General features: G+C 47.2%; 1 protein-coding gene across 1 annotated transcript; it reads right to left on the reverse strand.

Moving 5' to 3' along the window:
- Nucleotides 1-586: 586 nt before the first annotated feature.
- On the reverse strand, nucleotides 587-6,996 carry LOC105545698 (NKG2D ligand 3-like). The gene is made up of 5 exons (XM_011988715.1): nucleotides 6,912-6,996; nucleotides 3,352-3,603; nucleotides 2,854-3,126; nucleotides 2,031-2,159; nucleotides 587-789 (listed from the first exon to the last, which is right to left on the reverse strand). The coding sequence occupies exons 1-5, from the start codon at nucleotides 6,994-6,996 to the stop codon at nucleotides 779-781; spliced, it is 750 nt and encodes a 249-aa protein (XP_011844105.1). The 3' UTR covers nucleotides 587-778.
- Between the last annotated feature and the right edge of the window lie 13,865 nt (nucleotides 6,997-20,861).

Consider the following 20,861-nt stretch of genomic DNA (forward strand, 5'->3'; position numbering starts at 1 on the left):
AAATACTACATATTAAATACTAAAAATTTCTAAGACAGACACTGTGGTTCAGGTCTGTAATCCCAGAGCAATTGAGAGGCAAAGATAAAAGGACTGCTTGAGGCCAGGAGTTGAAGACCAGCCTGGGCAATGTAGGAAGACCCAATCTCTACCTAAAAATAAAACAATTGCTAGGCATGGTGGCATGCGCCTGTAGTCCTAGCTATTCTAGAGGCTGAGTCTAGAGGATCACTTGAGCCCAGGAGTTAGAGATTACGGTGAGTGATGACTATGCCCCTTCACTCCAATATGGTTGACAGATGAGAAAATTTAAAAAAAAAAAAAAAACCATAACAATAAAAAGGATTAATACGATTCTTGGTCAGTGCGTGGAAAGGATCCCTGAGGCCTGAAGTCCACCATGCTATTTTACTAGCAATACTGTTTAGAAGAATAAGGTCATGCTTCAAAGAAGTGTCTGCTTTTCCACAAAGAAGTAGAAATAAAATGCTTTTTGCTGAGATTTCTTGTTCAGTTAAAACTTGGACAGGAATTCCATCCATTAGCACCAAAAGAAAGTGGCAGAAGATATTAAGAAAAATGGCTGCTAGGATCATCAGCAAAGGTAATGAATGGCATGAGATGTTGAGTCTACAATGTCCACATCATCTGCTGGGGGCCGGTGGGCTTGCTAAGGCTTGAACTCCTGGCTGTCCAGTAAGGCACAGTGGTAAGTAGACAGGTGCCTTCTCTGAAGGGAGAGCGGGAACCAGATGAGGCTAACAAAGGCTTCCTGGTATCATCTTCCACCTTGGGAAAGATGAAGTGTTGGTTTAAGTGGCTGAGAAAAACCTGTGTCTGTTCTCCTGGGTGATCCCTCCCAGACCCTCCCCATTTTGGAGCTTCTTCCCCAAATAAGGAACATGTTTTTCCCTCCAACCCTACTCCTGGCTCTGCAGCCTGTCCCAACCTCCTCCCTCCTTCACCACACCACAGAGCCAGCCCAGGTCCTGTTACAGCCCTCAGGGGCTCAGAACTGAGGCTGGTAATGAGGGGTCTGCACCCTCACTCAGGGCCTGATCCTCTCATAGAAGGGTCTAGAGGACCTGGGGGAGCTCTCTCCAAAGAGAGGTCTCTGGATCCATGTTCCCTGGCCTTGGGTGGGCTTGCAGGCAAACCTCCTTCTTTCCCCTTCGCTCTCAGCCTTTCCTCACCCTGGGAGCTGCACCCATAGCTCTGAATGGGGCTGCCCCTGCCCCGCCCCATTCATTCCCAGCCAAGCTCAGTGGCAACCATGGACCTCTAGCAGCAGCTCAGCTCCCCTGCCTGAGTCCACTCTGCTCCAGGCAGGGCCATCAGCTGGCTCAGGATCTGGAGTGTGCAGGAGGCAGAATGGCAGGGGCATCACCCCAGGGCCCGGCCAGGAATCCCATGGGTCCAAGGGGCTTGGCCATTTCCTAAACCTCACCCTGGACATGCTCTACTCTTCACCTTCCACCTTAACTGCTGGGACTTAAGCTGCTTTCTCTGGGAATGCAGCCTTAGGAACTGGGAGGAACTGGGTGGGCCAAGGCCCTCACAGCCCCCTCGTCCTGGAATTCCCCCAGGTCTCTCTCTTCTTAGCCTCTTCCAGGGACGCCCCTCCCCTTGACATCCTAGGTGAAGTGGCCATGCTGCTCCTCTCCTATTGTGCGGACTGCCCGTGCCTGAGTTTCTGCTGCCTGCAGGCCACACACCACTACCCTTCCCGAATAGAAACCTGCTCTGAAACAGGCCTGAATTGTCTAAACCCTCTTGAACTCAACAGGCCCTGAGCCTTGGTATGGGCCCCTCCCTTTCCCTCTGGCCCTGATGGTGAGAATCCATCAGAACCCAAAGTTGAGCTACCCAGGTCACTGCCAACAGGCTACACCAGGTCTCATTCATCTGTCTCATGTCAGGATGAGAAGGTCCCGGCCATGGGGAGGGGTGGGGCTCTGGGAATTCTCCTTTCCCTTCCTCCCACCTCCCCTGTCTGTCTCTTGTTCCCCTCACAGTTTTGCCTACAGTACCTGTCACTCTAAAGGACTCTCCTAAGATGCCAGGGAGGGTGAGGCAGAGGATGATGAGGAGGCTCCAGGGACTGAGGCTGGTGGCCATGGCTTTGGTCTGGGCTGTGCCTGGGGCCACGGTGGGTGGTGCTGAAACGGAAACACAGGAGTGACAGCCCTTGTCCACGCCCCAAATCTGAGATGCCTCCTCAGCTCCTGCTGCCCCAGGTCATCCTGGAAGGCAGAGGATTTGTCTCCCCTGCTATGGGGCAGCCGCTGTGACAGTTCCTGGGGTAGGAAGGGAGAGGGGGTGTCCCTGTCCTCAGGGAGCTCACATAGCTGCTGAGGGAAGCAAGGTGACAGCACAGTGCACCCTCCTGCTCTGGTGGAAGAGGAGGTGATGCCCCAGGGTCAGGGACAGGAGAGTCTCGGGGCTGGCATTTGAGGTGGTTTTGATGGATTTCTAGAAAGAGACCAAGGGAGAGGAAAGGAAAAGTAATCCTAGGTGGAGGGAAATCTAAAGAGAAAGGCCCAGAAACACAATGACACCTACAGTTTCGAGGCTGGCGAGAAATCCACAGTGAGTGGAGCAAAAGCAAGTGCAGTGAGGAAGAGGTGTCAGGAGGGAGAGAGAAGAGGAGGATGGGAGAGCCCAGCCACCCCAAGGAGGAGCCCCCCCCATGAGGGGTTCACGTTCTTACACTCACTGACACACTCACACACACACATAGACTCACACCCACTCACACCCATACACCCACACCCACCATACTCAGACACTCACAGACAAGGGTGTAACTCGATGGCATCTCCAGGGTGCTCCCAGTGCTCCCCTGTCAGTTACCTGTGGGTTCCAGCCTCTTCTTCCTGTGCATCAGGAAGTCCCTAAGCCAGGTTTTGCAGTCTCCCATCGAGACCTTCTGGAAGAACATGGTTAGTTCGCTGTCCTCCCACTTCTCTTTCATCTGCCTGGCTCCAGCCTGAACCACTGTCCACTTTCTGTTGTTTGAGTCAAAGAGGAGGAACTTCTGTCCATTGAAGCTGAACTGCCAAGATCCACGGATGGGTCCGTCGACTTCACACTCACAAGACATCCTGGCCTGCAGTGTGAGGGGTCCTGCCCCAATCAGAAAGAGATCAGCTCTGGTCTTTACACATTCTCTTCCCTGTCCCACATCCTCCTACGCTGAGACCCTTCTCATCTGGTCCTGTTGTCTCCTCCAAGTCCTGCCCTTGCTGCTGGGCTTCATGGAGGTCCCATGTCTAATTTATTCTCCCCACACAAAGTGCAGCCCCTGAGCCCACACTCTGCTCCCTTCTGTCCTTGGTCTCCACCACTCACCGCTGGGTGTGAAATCCTCCAGCTTATTGTCAGCCAGTTTCATTCTGAGCCTCCGCCCCACCTCTTTCAGCATTTCCAATTGTTTTCCCCAGGCATCTGTGACATCCAGCTGCTCTTCTAGGTGACCCATAGATAAGACCTTGTCACTGCCACAGTCATAGGAGAGGAAATTCTTCTGATCAGCCTGGCCCTGGACCTCACACCACTGTTGTCCATGAGTGATGTTGAAGTTATACCAGAGAGAGTGAGCATCTATGGAAAAAAAGAAAAAACACCGGAGAGTGTTGGTGTGGGGGAACGACCCCAAACACTGGGACAGCAAGAGGGTTTCCTGAAGGGCTGGGGTAGCAGAGCATGGATTTCTCTTCCTCGATGGTGGTCTCTGCCTGTAGAGGAACCATGGGTCGCCAACATGTCCATCTCCCCACTCTGCCCAGACCTATACTCACATCCGTCAGCACAGCACCCTGCCAGGGAGGTGGCAGGCCTGCTACAGGAGGAAGGACTTAGACGGCAGGATCTTCAGGAGCAGCCCAGGTGGACTGCAGGAGGCGGGAGAGTGTGGGAAGGCACCCTGAGGATGTTGGAGCATGGTGCAGTGGGTACGATGTAGTCAACATTGGATAAGGGTGAGTTCATTTATTATGGGTAACAAGACATGGTAAGTTCCCTGGAATGTGGTCATCTGCTAGGAGGTTGCCCTTGGAACCTTGGAGAAAGGAATGACCCACACCGCATGAAACAGAAAACCCAGGTCTTACATGGCAGGTTGTAGAGGAAGGAACAAAAGACTAAGAGAAGTGCCCATGCCACAGTGACTGCAGTATGGAATCCAGAACAATGTCCACCCTCTGTGCTCAAGGGAAGCCTGCAAGACTCCTGTTTACCCAGCATATAAAGAAGGCCCCAGGAGAAGGCAGCAGACTGTCAAGAAGCTCAGGGATGCCTGTTGCTGAAGGCCAGGGTCAGGGGTAGGAGATGCTCTTCCTGAAATGGGCTCCCGGTAGTAATGGGGGTGGAAAATCCTGAAATAACAGATCTCAAGAGGAGGCCGTCAACTGTCAGCAGGAAGGAGGGTGCAATGATGGAAATAATTAGAGAAGTCACAATGCCAGCTGGGGACCTCAGTCTTACAAAGCTATGCTCCATAGAAAAAAAGGGTCCAAGATCCAAAAGAGATGGAGACTCCACCCGGATACTACTAGATTTAAATAATTACCACAAAGACAAAATGCAAGGATGGATGACCAGGAGGCTGAAAGTTGCCACCCCAGGAAATAACTGAGCTCCTTTGCCCAGCTTTGAGATCTGAGCCACATCTCAGATGCAGAGTCCCTTACTAGAAGGAGAGCCCAGAGCCCCTGGTGGGCCCCTTCAACCCCACAGCAACTGCAATGACTCCTTCAGACTCCCCCACAGAGCAAGAAGGACATTCACTCTGGTAACTGTACACCATGAAACAGCAAATACCCAGACACTCCTAGTGGACACAGTGTGCGATCTGAGCTCTTCCCTGAGATGTGAAGCATTAACTTGCTCCCCTCTTATGAGGTGCATTTGGAGCAAAGTAACAGATGGACGCCTGTGTCAGGTCCAGCTTAGAGGGATGTGCTGGGTTCATAGACCCATTCGATGGTAATTTCACATTTCCTGGATTTCTACCGGGAATGGTTAGTGTTTGTAGTTAATGTAGTAACTATTATAGGTTGTGCTGGTCATACGACATCCCCTGTCACTACTGAATGCTGCTCTGGTAGCTGGGATGCAGCCATACACACTCTCATGAGGAGTGTTGCTGGACCTGCCACTATGGCTATTTGACCCTGGACTCCCTAAGATTCCAGAGGCATGTGTGGTTGGAAAAGGTGCTATGTGGATTTCATGGCTATTCCCAACCACGGAATCACAACAGGGTCCCCTGCTGCTCAGAAGCAAGGCTGTGCCACTCACAGCAATGAAATCCCCTCACTTAAAAGTGGCTCCAGTTGTGGTCCTGGGCCCTGGTGGAGATGGGCCTCCATCTATGGGAGGGCAGTGACCACACAGCCTCAGAGCTGCCCATCACACGGTGGGCTCCTCACCCTCTAGGTCATTAAGAAGGTAGGCCCAGCAGTGAGAAGACGCAGGTGGGTCTCCTGGGATGGGCCGGAGCAGGGCCACAGGGAACCAAGAAGCTGCACAAGCAGTTGGCCCCGATCCCCAGGATACCACATGGGTGCACCCCTCACCCTCAGCTCACACCTGAGGCTTCAGGGAGGGTCCCTGATCGCCCCAAGGGACCGATGATGCCACTCAGCAGCAAAGCAGGGGAGCATTGGCCCCGAACCATAGAACCTCCACTCATATCCATCACATCCACACCACCCAGAAGCCACAGGCAGGGTCGGACACACCTGTGACTCTTCAACTTACACCACTTGGAGATGACACCCTAGGGGATGGGGCAGCAATTGCCAGGACACAGCATGTGCCCTCATCTGGGGTCAGCAACCTAGGATGGTGTCCACATCTGGTCTCCCTTTTATTTGCAAGTTGCCATTGCCTGCTGTTCCTCTACAAAGGGACAGGACTTGACACACAGAGTACCCATGGCCAGCAAGGACCAAAGTGCCTTCAGCTTTTCCTTTCTAGAAAGCGTTTGCTGATACCTGTCTGCTTAGTGACTACTCTATATGACGCTGACTCCCCAGTAGGAAGAACAGGCGGGTCTGGGATCCAAGGGCAGTAGTGGGCGCCTCTACTCACGGGCGCTCCCAGGGTCATCCTGGGGGACATGGTACTTCCCATCCCCCCTGCATTAGGTTTTGTGGAAAGCATGGGGTGTGTTTGCTGGGGTGTGTCCGCTGGGGTGTGTGATCAGGCAAAGGGGGTGAAGGTGTTATTTGGTGGAGGAGGTGCTAAGGGCCCCTTCTTGGATGGGGAGGTGAGGGAGGCCTGTGGGGTGACAGGGCTGGGCTGAGATGGGGAGTGAAAGGATGCGTCCTGAGTAGTGGAAGTGAATGGTGAGGGGAGGAGTAGGAAGTGTCTGCTGAGCTGCTGAGGGCAGTTGAGTGTCTGCAGCAAAGCACAGGGGGAAGTTCCAGGGCATGGAGCCCTGGGGATGCTGGAGGGTTTGTGTGGTAGAGAGCCGGTAAGAGCAGAGAGACCTGTGGCTGATTGGGGTGTCAGTGATCGCGTCTCTGTGGAACCCCCCTTCACCCCTGTCTTGACCCCAGCTCGAGTTCCAGGGGCTCTGGTTTCTCCTTCCCGAGGGCGAGTGGGGCTGCGGGGCTCCACCAAGGGATCCCCTTCCCACCTAGCCCTCTGCAGCTTTTTGGCCCCTCCACCCTCCTGCGGTTCCTTTTTCGCCTTCTTTGACCCCCCTCCTGCCCTGCGGGGCAAGCAGCAGCCTCAGGAAGCGGACCTGGCGAAAAAGAGCAGCGAATGGGAACTGAGCGAGGGGGCAGACCGGGGAGATCGCGCCGGTCCTTCTAGAAGCCTTCCCTCCTCTGAAACGCGCTGCAGTCCACAGCCCCCCAGGTTTGGCCCCTGCCCCGCTGAGGCTCCATCCCCAAACTTACCGGCCCGCCCCGTCCCGGACCAGTCGGATAGCAGGTACAGAGTCAGGAGGCACACAAGGATCGCAGTGCTGGCGGCCACTGCCATTGTAGACTTGGAGCGCAGCTGACTGGAGGAGCGGTCGCTGTGGGGACCAGCGGATGAATCACTTCCACCCTCCCATGCCTGCTAGTGGTTGAATATGCTCCGGCCCGCCCCGCCCCTCTCCGTCCAGTCCCGCCCACGCAGCCGGCTGCAGTCGCGCCCCGCGCCTGCCCAAGTTTGGAGGGCTGCTCCGCCCTATCCCGCCCCGTCTCGCCCTTCGCCGCCCCACCCCGGGGACCCGGGGAGCCTAAGCCTGCTCTTGTTTGGGGATGCTGCGCCCCATGCCGCCCCGGGCTCGTGGCCTGACAGCGGCCCCCTCTAGCCAACACTTACCCTCCACCCCGGGCGCCGCGCGGGCCAGGACAGGGTTCCTTCTTGACCGCCTCATTTAATTTTTTAACACAGCATTTATTATTACCCCAGTGTAAGCACTGATGCACAGGAAAGCGAAGAAACTTGCACAGGGATATTCAGTGGCGGCCGCGTCACCGCCTCTGTCAGCGACACCCGCCCTCCTTCAGCCTGCGCCCAGAGTCCCCGCCCCGCTCCAGGGCGCAGCCGCTTCCCAGTCCGGAGTGGACCTTCTTTGCCTCTCCACTAAAAGCTGAGGCGGTCTTTGAGTATTCTACATGCCTTTATGACTTCTGGAAAAAAAGGAAAGAAAAGAAAGTCCTAGTGGCCGACCGTGATCAGTCATCATGTGATCAATTGTGTTTCCATGGAGAGCAGAAGCCGAGGGAGGGGTCTACGCATGCGTGGGGCTCACTTAGCGGCACACTCATCTGTGGCCAAGTTCACCCATATCCATGGGCCTAGGGCGGGTTTCCTCTTTCAGTTGTGAGGTCTCCCGCTCTCCCTGAAGTCAGCAAATGCCAGGCCCACCCTGAGGACAGCTGGAGCTCTGAGCCCAGGCCGTGGCCTCTTCATGGCCCTCGGGGTGCTGTGAGGGGGTGGAAGTGAAAGCAAGACCCACCATCAGGACTCAGGCGTGTTTTTCAGACCCACCGAGGATGATTTTTCTCTCCATCACCTGGTGAGCCTGACATGATTTAAGGATGGTTGGAGGCTGAGTGAACCAGTGAATGAATGAGAGTTGTGGAAGTGAAAGCGGCTCTGAGGAACAGCACAGGTGCAGAGGGGAGCTGGAGCGGAGGTTGTAACCCCCAGGGGCCTGAAGGTGGCAGCATGGAGGTTGGTAATTTTTTTTTTTTTTTTTTTTGGCCTTTTTTCCTTTTTTAGTTGTTGGGTTTTGTTTGTTGTTTTCTTGGTTGTTTGTTTGTTTGTGAGACAGAGTCGCACTCTGTAGCCCAGACTGGAGTGCAGTGGGACGATCTCAGCTCACTACAATCTCTGCCACCCGGGTTCAAGCGATTCTCCTCCCTCAGCCTCCCGAGTGGCTGGAATTAGAGGCGCCTACCACCACCTCCGGCTAACTTTTGCAATTTTAGTAGAGACAGGGTCTCACCATGTTGGCCATGCTGGTGTCGAACTCCAGGCCTCAGGTGATCTGCCTGCCTCGGCCTCCCAAAGTGTTGGGATTACAGGCGTGAGCCACTGCGCCTGGCACCAACTTGGAAATTTCAGACTCCACCTGGTGTCCACAAAGATTTTCCAAGGAAGAGTAACTTTGGTTTTCAACCAGTCTGGGAGTGCTTCATCAGGATAGAATCTTCTAGAAAACATAGTGTGATGACGGACAGCAAACGGCTTCTTCAGCTGGTTTGATTGAGCCTAGAGTGCACCAGGGCCAGGAAAATCTTGTCTTTTTTCTTGCTTTTTTTTTTTTTTTTTTTTGAGACGTTGTCTCATACTGTTGCCCGGGCTGGTGTGCAGTGGCGTGATCTAGGCTTGCTGCAACCTCCGCCTGCCAGGTTCAAGCGATTCTCCTGCCTCAGCCTTCTGAGTAGCTAGGATTACAGGCACCTCCCACCATGCCTGGCTAGTTTTTTTGTATTTTTAGTTGAGATGGGGTTTCACTATGTTGGCCAGGCTGGTCTCGTGATCCCCTCCATACCTGTGTTCCATTTAGTATACTGAGGTTTTCTCTGGTTGGTTTGAAAGCTATACATTCTAGTTTTCTTCTCAGGGTGGCCGTCCTTAACCTATGACTCATACCAATATGTATCACATTTATTGGTATTAATGGTTTCATTTTATTCCTAATTTTAGAAGTATCAGCATGTTTTCCTATTCCTTTTGCGTGCCACCTCCAGCCCGATTTTCCTGATATCTTTCCTAGCTGTAATTCTCGGTTACTCTTAGCTACACTTCTTTCTGTAATTCTAACTTCACATTTCCCTTGTTGTGAGATAACAGTAATCTGGAACAGATTCTTTGGTCACTTGTCCTCCTCGGTTCTCTTATCACATCTCCTGTGTTTCTCTTGCTATTGAGGTACCTTCCTCTAAACTATTTCCAACTTGGTTTTTAGGAAGCAAATATCCTTCAGGTTTTCTCTGTTTCGAATATTTCTAAAACACTGTGGTGGGCAGGACTTGGTAGCTGCCCCTTCAAGTTTCCTATACCTTTTCTAGAACAATATGTTCTAGAAAACACTGATGATAGGACAACTAGCTGCTGCCTTAGCCTGTTTGATTGAGCCTGAAGCACACCAGGGGCAGGAAAATCCAGTATTTTAAGCAAAGAAAGAATGTGTGTGAAAGTGGGAATGGAAATGGGAAAGGAAAGGGGGCCAGGAAGAAGGGGATGGAAAGAATAAGGGGTGAGGGGCCTAGAGAAATCAGCTGCTCCTAGTCTAGGCACCGCTAGTCTAGGTACTGTGAGTTTAGGCAACGCTAGTCTAGGCTCTGCACAGTCATAATTAAAGCTGCTAATCAGTTGACCTTAAAATAGATTTTCCTGGGTTCTCTGAGTGGGCCCAGTGCCATCACATGAGCTCTAAAAAGCAGAAAATTTTCTCAGGCTGGAGCCAAGAAAGATGCGTCCAATGTCAGAGAGATTCTAAGCATGAGAAGGATTCCATGCACTGTTGCTGACTCTGAGATGTGGGGACCATGAGCAAGACTGGAGAGGGGCCTCTAGGAGTTAGGGAAGGGCTGCAGCTGACAGCCAGCAGGGAAGCTGGGACCTCAGTCCCACAGGTCCAAGGACTGGATTCTGCCAGCAACATGAATGCACAAATGCTTCCCAGCACCTCCCAATCAGAGCCCAGCTGGTGGACACCTTGACCTTGACCTTGAGGACTGGGAGCAGAGAAACCAATCAAGCCATCTCAGGCTTGTGACCTAGAGGACTGTGAAATAATAAAGATGTACTGATTTAAGCAGGTAAGTATGTGGGTGGCAATTTGTTATCACTGCAACAGAAAAGATACCTTCCTATTTAAATGAGAATTTGACTGGATAAAAAATTCTAGGCTCAAGTTCTTTTCCTTCATATTTGGGAAAGAATACTCTGTTGTTATCTTGCAACCAGGGTGGTTGTTGTGTAGCCTGAGGGCCAAGTGTTTCCTTCTTCCTTCCATTGTTTCTCTGGGGTAATATGAGGGAGGGAGCCAGAAGCCTGAGCTTCTTTCCTGTCTTCACCCAGTGGATTTGTACTGTTCTAGGCCTTTAGTCAGTCTCAAGGAGGCGGAGAATGGTTTCTACTTTAACCTACCTTTTCACAGATGCATTTGTAGATTGTACAAGCTTACTGTTTTTCTCTTATTCAACTAGTGCTAGTCTTCTCTCCTCCTATTTTATAAATATTAAACTTATTGAGATGTAATTTACAGACAATACTCCTTTGTGAACATAGGAGCTTAAAGTCTCTTATCTTTGGGAGCGTATTGAAATACATAGGCATTTGGCCATATTATAAGACATGTTCCCAGGCTATAAACGTTAAACAGATGAATGATATTACTTCAGTCATGTATCATCTTACCAATCTGTCAATTCTGTAGAAAATCACGTTTCTAGCAGTGCTTGCTTCAGGTTTGCAGAAGAGAAAAACAGCAATGTTTTCACTGAACATTGACTTTTAGACAAAATGAAGGCTAGAACTACATTAAATTCATTTTTACTTCCTATCATTTCTATATTTTATAGATTTCATAAAATCGGCCCACAGTCTTAATTTATGATAATTGTAATAGATATCTTAGTAAAACACCCAGTCTCTTTCAGTTATTGGAAACACTTATAAATTCTAGGCTTTAACAATAAATAGCACATTGTAGAACAGCAGTGTCGTTTAAAAACTGAACTTACTTGAATTAATCAGACATGACAAGATATTTTATGACCCTAACAGAAGCTTAATGAACAATGTTGAATAGATTTCAATACTTTTTTATAATGTATCTAAACTGTGTCAATTATGTTAACACTGCCTTTGAGAAGAAATCATCAATTTTGGATTTAACATACAGGATGGCACCCTAGAAAATGTTAAAACATCAGGAGAATTGTACCTTTAAGAGTGGAAATGAGCAATGAAAACACTACCAGAGTCACCTCCTGGGACGCCTAGATATTTACTTGTGATTTGAGCATTTTTCTGCCTAGAAACAGCAAAACTGACAGTTTAGCTCTAACTGGCGGGCACCACATGACATAGCAACAACAGAGCAAGAAAACCAGGAATATCTTTTGCTCAAAATAAAGTTATTTCAAATCTTGTTTTAAAAGCTTTTTTGCTAAGGTGCCTCCTCCACCCAAGAAACTAACAAAGAGCCACAGCAGCAACAATGATGCCCAGCAAGAGCAGCACTGCGCGTGTAAAATCCAGTAAAGCACTCTGCCCTGAGGATTCGTCACTGCAGCTGTCCTGAGGGTTAGAATGTTTTCTACCCGACTGCTCCGGGAATGTGCGAGCCAAAAAATGAACAAAAATGATCCCTGGCTTGTGGAGATCCACAGGCGTTGAACAGAATCCAACATAATATCTCTGCAGAACACAACCTCACGTAGGCAGCAGAGGCTTCCTACAGTAAAAAAGCCATGCCACAAAAATGCTCAGAAATCTATAGAATATATCAAGAGTCAAATCACAGTAAGTGAGTGAGCCAATCCCACAGAGTACGTTCGGCCTTGAAGAACTACAGATATTAGAACTAAAAAGAAAAGAGTAAAATATGTATCCTTAAATCATTAAAGACATAAAAGAATAAAACCCACTGCAACCATTGAGACATTGTCAAAAAGACTAGTTGTATCTGAAATAGAAAGAACCAAGCAGCACTTACAGCAATGAAAAAGATGTTAATTAAAATTTGAAACTCAACACACTGAGAAGCAGCATATTAAATATAAGATGAAGTCACTGACCTGGATGGATCTGAAGAAATCATTCAAAATTTGGTAGAGAGAGAGTTTCATGCTGAAACTGCAAGAGAGAAGTATAAAGATAGGGATATACAAGGAAAAGGGCCAACCTGCCTCTAATTGGACTTCCAAAAGCAGAGAAGAAAATGAGGGAGAGGAAATTTTCAAAGAGCGAATGGCTAAGAACTTTTTCAGATTTTATGAAAGACATAGATTCTCAATTTTAGAAAACATAACCAATCTCAATTAGAATAAATAAAAATAAATTAACTCCTAGGTGCATTGTGATGAAATTGGAGAATATCTTAAAGGTTGTCTTCAAGAAAAGTATGTTTGAAGAGAACAACTTAAAAGGGAAAAATTTAAAAGCAATTATTGATAAAATATAATCAACAGGAAAGACAATCAATTTGACAACAGCCTCCTAGCCAGTTTTTAAAATTCGCAGCCATTGTCTCTCAAAATATGCCTTCTGTGTTGTTTTACCTGTCCTTTTAGGATTCCAATTAAATGTGGGGTGAACCTTTCCACAGTGTCTGCCACAGCAGCTGTGGCTTCTGAATTTTACTGTCTCTTCTAAATTTTTCCGCTCTTCAGTCTTCCTGTACTGCATTCCAAATGATTTCTCCTTCTTGACCTACCTTCCAGCTTACACTTCCCTCTTCAGCTCTAATTTGCTATTAAAGCCATCTGTTGAGTCCTTCATTCCAGTTATTTAGTTTTATACTTATAGATTATTCCATAGTGCATATATCTTACATTTGAAGTAATGAATTTTTTTCTGTTGTTTTTTCATTTTTTTAAGTTATTAAATCATAGTAAGCATAGTTATTTTTAAATCCCTGCCTGATAATTCTAATTTTTTTTTTTTTGAAACAGAGTCTTGCTCTGTCTTCTGGGCTGAAGTGCAGTGGTGTCATCTCGGCTGACTGCAACCTCCACTTCCTGGGTTCAATTGATTCTCGTGCTTTAGCCTCCTGAGTAGCTGGGACTATAGACATGCCCAATTAAGGAAGGAGACCACTCCTACTCCCCACACCTTGCCTAGTTCACAAGACAGGAGGAGAGAGAAAGCAAAAAGTTAGAAAGAAACCAAAGTAAGATAAATAGCCAGACAACCTCGGCACCACCACCCTGCCCTAGGAGTTAAAAAAATAATAATAACATCAATCCCTGACCTAAACTACTTGTGTTATCTGTAAATTCCAGACACTGTATGATAAAAGCATTGTAAAACTTTTTGTTCTGTTAGCTGAGGCATGTAGCCCCCAGTCACGTTTCCCATGCTTGCTTGATTTATCACGACCCTTTCACGTGGACCCCTTAAAGTTGTAAGCCTTTAAAAAGGCCAATAACTTCTTTTTGGGGGAGCTGGGCTCTTAAGACGCGAGTCTGCTGACACTCCCGGCAGAATAAAAAACGTCTTCCTTCTTTAATCCGGTGTCTGAGGAGTTTTGTGTGTAGCTCTCCTGCTACATTTCTTGGTTCCCTGACTGGGAAGCGAGGTGATTAACCAACTGTCGAAGCAGCCCCTTAGGCAGCTTATGCCTGCCCTGTAGAGCATCCCTGTGGGGGACGCTGGCCAGCTTGAGTGATGCGGATCCTGAGAGCGTTCCCAGGTAGGCATTTGCCCTGGTGGAACGCCTCGTCAGAGCAGTGCACAGCAGGCCCCCACGGAGGATCAGGGCAGTGACTGAACACCGGGAAGGAACTGGCACTTTAAGTCCGGACATCTGAAACTTGGTAAGACTGGTCTTTGGAACTTGCTCACTCCATTTGAGTGGAAGTGTGGCCTGATCACCCACGGCGTGCCTGTATGGGCACTTTGGTTTCTGTTTTTGACTTGACTTAGCTTGACACTGTGGTTTTAGTTTGATTTTGATTTAGTGTGAATTAGACGAGTGAGTGATCTTTTACCCTGTCCTTCTTACAGTGTGAATGTTGTTTTGTCTCGAGAAAAAAATAGGTCAGACACAAAGTAAGCCCACTCCACTAGGAACTGTGTTAAAAAAAAATTCAAAAAGAAAAAAGGAAAGTCATCAAATCATCAAAACTTACTCTATTAAAATGCATGTTATAGAACCTTAAGAAAGGTTTTGCAGGAGACTATAGAGTTAAGTTAACCTCCTAGAGGTTAAGAACTCTGTGTGAATTAGAACTGCCCTCTTTTGCTGTTGGATGTCCCATGGAAGGAACTATAGACAGAGAACAATTAGCCATATATTTAAGGTGGTGACAGGGGTCGGAGGACAGCCAGTGTACCTAGATCAAATTCCTTTATATTGACTCATGGTTAAATATAATATAGACAAAACCAGCATAAATTTAGCCCTGTTTAACAACTTATTGCAAAAAAGCCAAAAGTAAAAGTAAGAGCAGCTTCACCAGCAGACACAGAGTTAAAAAAGGAGTCCCAGAAACAGCAAGAGAAGCCAGGTTTGCAGGAGTCACCAGAGATAATAGAAATTCTTTCTCCATGTGTCCCAGCCCACTACCCCGCTTTACCGAGGCCAACAGCCCCCTCGAAAACGAGATTCAGAAGCTAACACACCCCAGGTCTCACCTCGAAGGGGAGGATTGGAGCCTCCAGAGGCCAAGGAAGGAAGTCAAGATAGTCAAATGGGCTGTCTCAGATCTGGTCTTGCTGGAGCTATGTAAATGCGTCTCAGGGAGACGGAGGACCTGTCTATTATAATGACCAAGCCCACATCCGGGGGGTGGGGAGGGGAGGGAGGCAACAGACTTTCATCTGTCAGCCGTTTCAACCATTGATCTACTAAACTGAAAACACCCTGAACCCGGCACCTTGCTCCCGGCAGCTAGAGCCCTGTAGAGCATGACTGTGTAGAGGTGTTGGACTCAAGTTTACTCTAGCAGACCTGACCTCTGGGACCAGACTTGGGCATCAGTAGACTAGGAGCTATACGTGGATGGGAACAGCTTCATCAACCCACAAGGAGACAGAAGTGCAGAAAATGAGGTAGTAACCCTGGACACTGTCGTTAAGCTGAGCTCAATGCTTTAATTCGGGCCTTAGAATTAAATACCTCAGTAAAGGTAAGACTGTAAACATTTACCTGACTCTCAGTATGGCTGTTTAACCCTCCAAGTGCATGGAACATTATATAAAGAAAAGAGCCTGTTAAACTCCAGGAAAAAGGGGAAAAAAGACCCAGAGAATGCAACTCAGCTTCAGCGTTTGCAGAGGTACTGAGAAGCACTTCTGCAGAGGCTAAGACTTGGTAGAAAAAAGCAAGTCATATAAAAGAGATTTCAGGAATGCTTCAAGGAGCTGACAAGAGCCTAAGTCAGTTTTATAAGAGACTATAAAGCATTCTGGTTTTACACGCTGTTTAACCCTGAGGCTGCTGAAAATCAGTATATAGTGAATACTTCATTTGTAAAGCAAGCCCAGGGTAACATCAAGCAGAAGCTGCGGGCATGAATACCACCTAGTCTATAAAAGTGGCCACCAAGGTGTATGTTAACTGTGACCAAGGGACAAAACTGGAAAAGAGCAAAAGAAAAAAAAAAGACTAAGAGTAAATGTAAAAAAAAAGAATCAGAAGAAAACAGGAGACACAGACAGCAGTGCACGGGGGCAGGGCCCGCGCCGTTGCCCGGCCCCACCAGCTGGCCTAAGAGCAGGGAATCTCAGGAAAAAAAAAAGTAAAGACTTAAGAAAAAAAGCCAATCTATTAGCAACAGCTCTTATAAAAAAACATTAGCAATGTGAGAAGAGGTGGTCGTGCATATAAATGTGAAAAAAGTCAAGTTAGGCAAAGATTCAAGAGCCAGACAAGGCTAGAGAGAGATTAATGTGCAAAATGCAAAAAGAAAGGACACTAGAAGTTTAAATATTCAAAAGGCAATCAAGGAAATGGCCAAGGCCACAAGACAAAGAGGCCGTCGGCCAAGGGCTGCTGCACCTTGGAGGAACCAAATACTGATCTGTTCAGGCTGACAGGAGCTAACAAATGTAAAAACTAGGGCAGACTTGGCACCTTCCCATTAGGCTCCCAGGAGTCCATGGTCACATTAGAAGTTAAAAGCAGCAAGATTCTGCTGTATCTGGATTCCAATTTCTGACTGAAGGCTAAGCCACTAAATAGAGTTACAAACAGGAGTGGCGGGCGGAGAAGAGCCCCTCCTCTAAGAAACTTAAACAGGAAAAAGGGCCATACCTTGTGAAAACCTGCTTACAGATTTTACAGACCTGCCCCGTGCTGGAGGCTATAGGTACAGGCTAGTGCTTGTTTGCACCTTTTCAAGGTAAGTTAAAGTTTTCCCCACCAGGACAGAAAAAGTATAAGAAGTGACTAAAGTACTGTTAAAAGACATTATCCCCAGGTTTAGACTACCTCTAACTTTAAAGTCAGACAATAGGCCAGCATTTGTAGCTGAAATAGTGCAAGATTTAATAAGACTGTCAAAAATAAAATAAAAGTTACACACAGCCTATCGGCCACAAAGTTCAAGAAAAGGTAAAATGCATGAACTGGACACCCGAGCAGCTACTAAAAAAAAATATTGCCAGAAAATCATTTAAGATAAAATCAGGTTTTTGCCTGCGGTCCTCCTCCGAGTCAGGTGCACTCCCACCAAACAAACTAGGTATTTGCCCTATAAGATTTTGTTCAGTCGGCCACCCCCAAATCATAAGTCAAATTAAAGGTGACCTCCAGAAACTAAGGGAATTAACCTTAAAAAAACAAATGCAGGCTTTAAAAATAGCCATACGAAGTGTTCATGATTAAGTAAATGGAAATGCCTGTAAGTCTGACACCACTTTAAATCTAGTGACTCTGTTTAAAGTAAAATCTAATTTTTCTAGGACCCATATAGGATGGGCCCTCTGCTGTAACCTTGTCCACTCCCACTGCTGTTAAAGTTGCAGGTGTTATGTCTTGGATCCCCTCAGTCAGCTAATACCGGCAGCTCAGGACAAGTGGACCAGCCAGCAGGACACAGATCATCCAACCCGGCTGATCTTGAGTCGAGACCAAGCTGCTGCTGAGGATGACAGCCCTGCTCTGGTCACTCTGGGGGCTGACCAGTCTACACACGGCTGAAGCTTGAGGAGACAACAAGCCCTGCTCTAGTCACACACCGGCAGCGGACTAGTCTACGCATGGCCAAAGCTTGAGGACTCATCAAGCAAGTAAATGGAGTTAAAAAATCTTAAGATTAATAGTTTTCCTATAATACTGTTTTCCTATTGTTCTGTCACTGTATTCAACCTTTTTCCCAGGTAAGGACTTGTTTTGTCCTTGCTGGATATGAATATGCTGTACATTGTTTTGTTGTTGTTAACCTCCATGACCATGCTAGAAGAAACACCTGTATAAGGTGTCCCCACTGTACACATGCTACTTAGGAAACCCAGACCCGTCCAGCCCAGCGACAATTCCGAGTCTTTCAGTCATTCTTGAAACATATAAACCAGAAGTTACCAGAACCTCCTCCTTTAGCAAAAAGAGAAAAAACCTATTTGCTCAGTTGGCTGTAAACATTGCTAGCAGACTAAATGTTTCTTCGTGTTATATTTATAAAAAGGCTAACGTAAGACACTAATGGCCTTGAGAAGCAAAAGAGTTCATGCCTCCAGATAACTTCACTTTAACACTTTCCCCAAACAGATGCCCCAAGTTCAAGCGTCTGGCTCTTAAAAACTTGTTATTAAAAAATACTGTGTTACTCGCTAAGAAAAAGCTTTTAAGACCCAGTAAAAAAACTAACCTGCTTAGGACATGACAAAGTTGGTACATGTGCCTGTACAGGTTTAACACAGGTTTGATCCTTGGTCTTCATTTAGAAAATAGCTTACAGCTATAAGAAAATTTAAAACCCTCATTGTAAGTGTATTACTAGTACTAGAAACTTGCTTGCTGCTCCCCTGTGTATTACATTTACTCCTTCAAATGAAAGAAGGGTTTGTAGCTACCATGGTTCGTCAGAAAACTTCAACGCAAGTATATTACATAAAACACTATCACTGTGTCTCGCAAAAAGACTCAAAAAGTAAAAACAAAACTCCCACTAATTAGTGAAAATTCTCAAAGGGGGGGATAAGAAAGGAGACCACTACTACTCCCCACACCTTGCCTAGTTCACAAGACAGGAGGAGAGAGAAAGCAAAAAGTTAGAAAGAAACCAAAGTAAGATAAATAGCCAGACAACCTTGGCACCACCACCCTGCCCTAGGAGTAATAATAATAATAATAACAATAACATCAATCCCTGACCTAAACTACTTGTGTTATCTGTAAATTCCAGACACTGTATGAAAAAAGCATTGTAAAACTTTTTGTTCTGTTAGCTGAGGCATGTAGCCCCCAGTCACGTTTCCCATGCTTGCTCGGTTTATCACGACCCTTTCACGTGGACCCCTTAAAGTTGTAAGCCTTTAAAAAGGCCAAGAATTTCTTTTTCGGAGAGCTTGGCTCTTAAGATGGCAAGTCTGCCGACGCTCCTAGCCAAATAAAAAACGTCTTCCTTCTTTAATCCGGTGTCTGAGGAGTTTTGTCTGTGGCTCGTCCTGCTACACAACCACACCTGGCTAATTTTTGTATTTTTAGTAGAGACAGGGTTTCACCATGTTGGCCTGACTGATCTTGAACTCCTGGCCTCAGGTGATTCTCCCGCCTTGGTCTCCCAAAGTGCTGGGATTATAGGTGTGAGCCACTACACCTGACCAGATAATTCTAAAATTTGAAGTTGCAAGGTCTAACCCAGCAGTTACTAGCTACACGAGGCTATTGAGAAATTGAGATACAATAGTTTGAATTGAGATGTACTGTAGTATACGGTGCACACCAAATTTCAAAGGTTTAGTATAAAAATGTCAAATGTCAGCTGGATGTGGTGGCTCACGCCTGTAATTGCAGCACTTTGGGAGGCCGAGACAGGCAGATCACGAGGTCAGGAGATCGAGACCATCCCGGCTAACATGGTGAAACCCCGTCTCTACTAAAACTACAAAAAATTAGCCAGGCGTGGTGGCTGGTGCCTGTAGTCCCAGCTACTCGGGAGGCTGAGGCAGGAGAATGGCGTGAACCTGGGAGGCAGAGCTCGCAGTAAGCCAAGATTGCGCCACTGCATTGCAGGCTGGGTGACACAGCGACACTCTGTCTCCAAAAAAAAAAAAAAAAGAAGTCAAATGTCTCATTATTCATTTGTCTATTGATGACATGTTGAAATAATAGTTTTGGTTAAAAAAATTGAGTTAAAACATATTGAGTTAAAAATATTGTAAAAATGTATTTCACCTGTTTCTTTTTATTTTTTCAATGTGTTCACTAGAATATTTAAAATTCCCTGTGTGGCTCACACTTGTGGCTTCCATTATATTTCTATCAGAGTACTGATCTAGAGGTTCCATATATTTTCTGTCTCTGTTGTACGTTTCAGCTGGTTCTCATTTGTGCTATCTTATCTTCCCATGTGGTTGATTATCTTTGTCTACGTTCTGGATACGATGTTTTAAAAATTGCTGTTGACAGAATATAAAGTGTAGGATGGGCTGGCCATAGTGACGCACTCCTATAATCCCAGCACTTTGTGAGGCTGAGGTGGGGCAGATGGCTTGAGGCCAGATGTTTGAGACCAGTCTGGGCAACATGGTAAAACCCCGTCCCTAGTAAAAATACAAAAATTAGCTGAGTGTGGGGTCATGCACCTGTAGTTTCAGCTACTCAGGAGACTGAGGTGGGAGGATTACCTGGGCCTGGGAGGTGGAGGCTGCTGTATGCTGTGATCGCGCCACTGAACTCTAGCCTGGGTGACAGAATGAGACCCCATCTCAAAAAAAAAAAAAAAGGTAGCATGATATTTCCTTCCTCCAGAAATGAATTTCATTTGCTTATATCAGGTACTTGATAGCTATACAATTGCTTGAATTTTGCTGTAGGAATTGAGATATTTTGGGACATTCAGAAGCCTTGAACCCGGACTGCCTTCTGTTTGAAGACTGGTTGACCATCAGTCCACCTTTACTCTGAGGGTCCAGTCCCACTCTTGGCAGGCTCTGGACTCCAATATCTGTTTGCACAGCCCCATGAAGCCATCCAAAGCGCACATGAGCCACTAGAATCAAAAGGCCGCTGACTCTTTACCACATCACTACTGCTACAGTTAGGAAGCCACCAAGACAAGGAAGGAATTCATCCATAATCAGAAACCTACCACCCTCAGAAACCACAGCCACTGTTGCCCGCTGCAGATCCCACTGTGCCTGCGAGGATTTTCAGCTTCAAATGGACGCCACGTGCCCTGCTCTCAGCACCTCAGAGCCAGCGACCAGAGCCCAGGACCTCAGCTAACACTGCCCAGAAAACTGAATATCTCCCCCGCTGGGCTTGGCAGCAGGAGCAGCAGATGCCTGGCCCCTGCTGCAATTCCCCCACATTTGAGTGACTGAATCTGCACCACATCCTGACTCTGGTTGTAAAGGAGTCTGGGAAATGTAGTTTTTAGCTTTCCTGTTTCTGTAGTATAGGAAGGCACAGCAGAAAGCAGATGGAATGGACTTATCCTTCTCCCATCTGCCCCCCAGGTACATACAATTATAATACCACTTGGTTTAAGTTTCAAAATATG

This window comes from Mandrillus leucophaeus, unplaced genomic scaffold, assembly GCF_000951045.1.
Source record: "Mandrillus leucophaeus isolate KB7577 unplaced genomic scaffold, Mleu.le_1.0 Scaffold337, whole genome shotgun sequence".
Lineage (NCBI taxonomy): Eukaryota > Metazoa > Chordata > Mammalia > Primates > Cercopithecidae > Mandrillus > Mandrillus leucophaeus.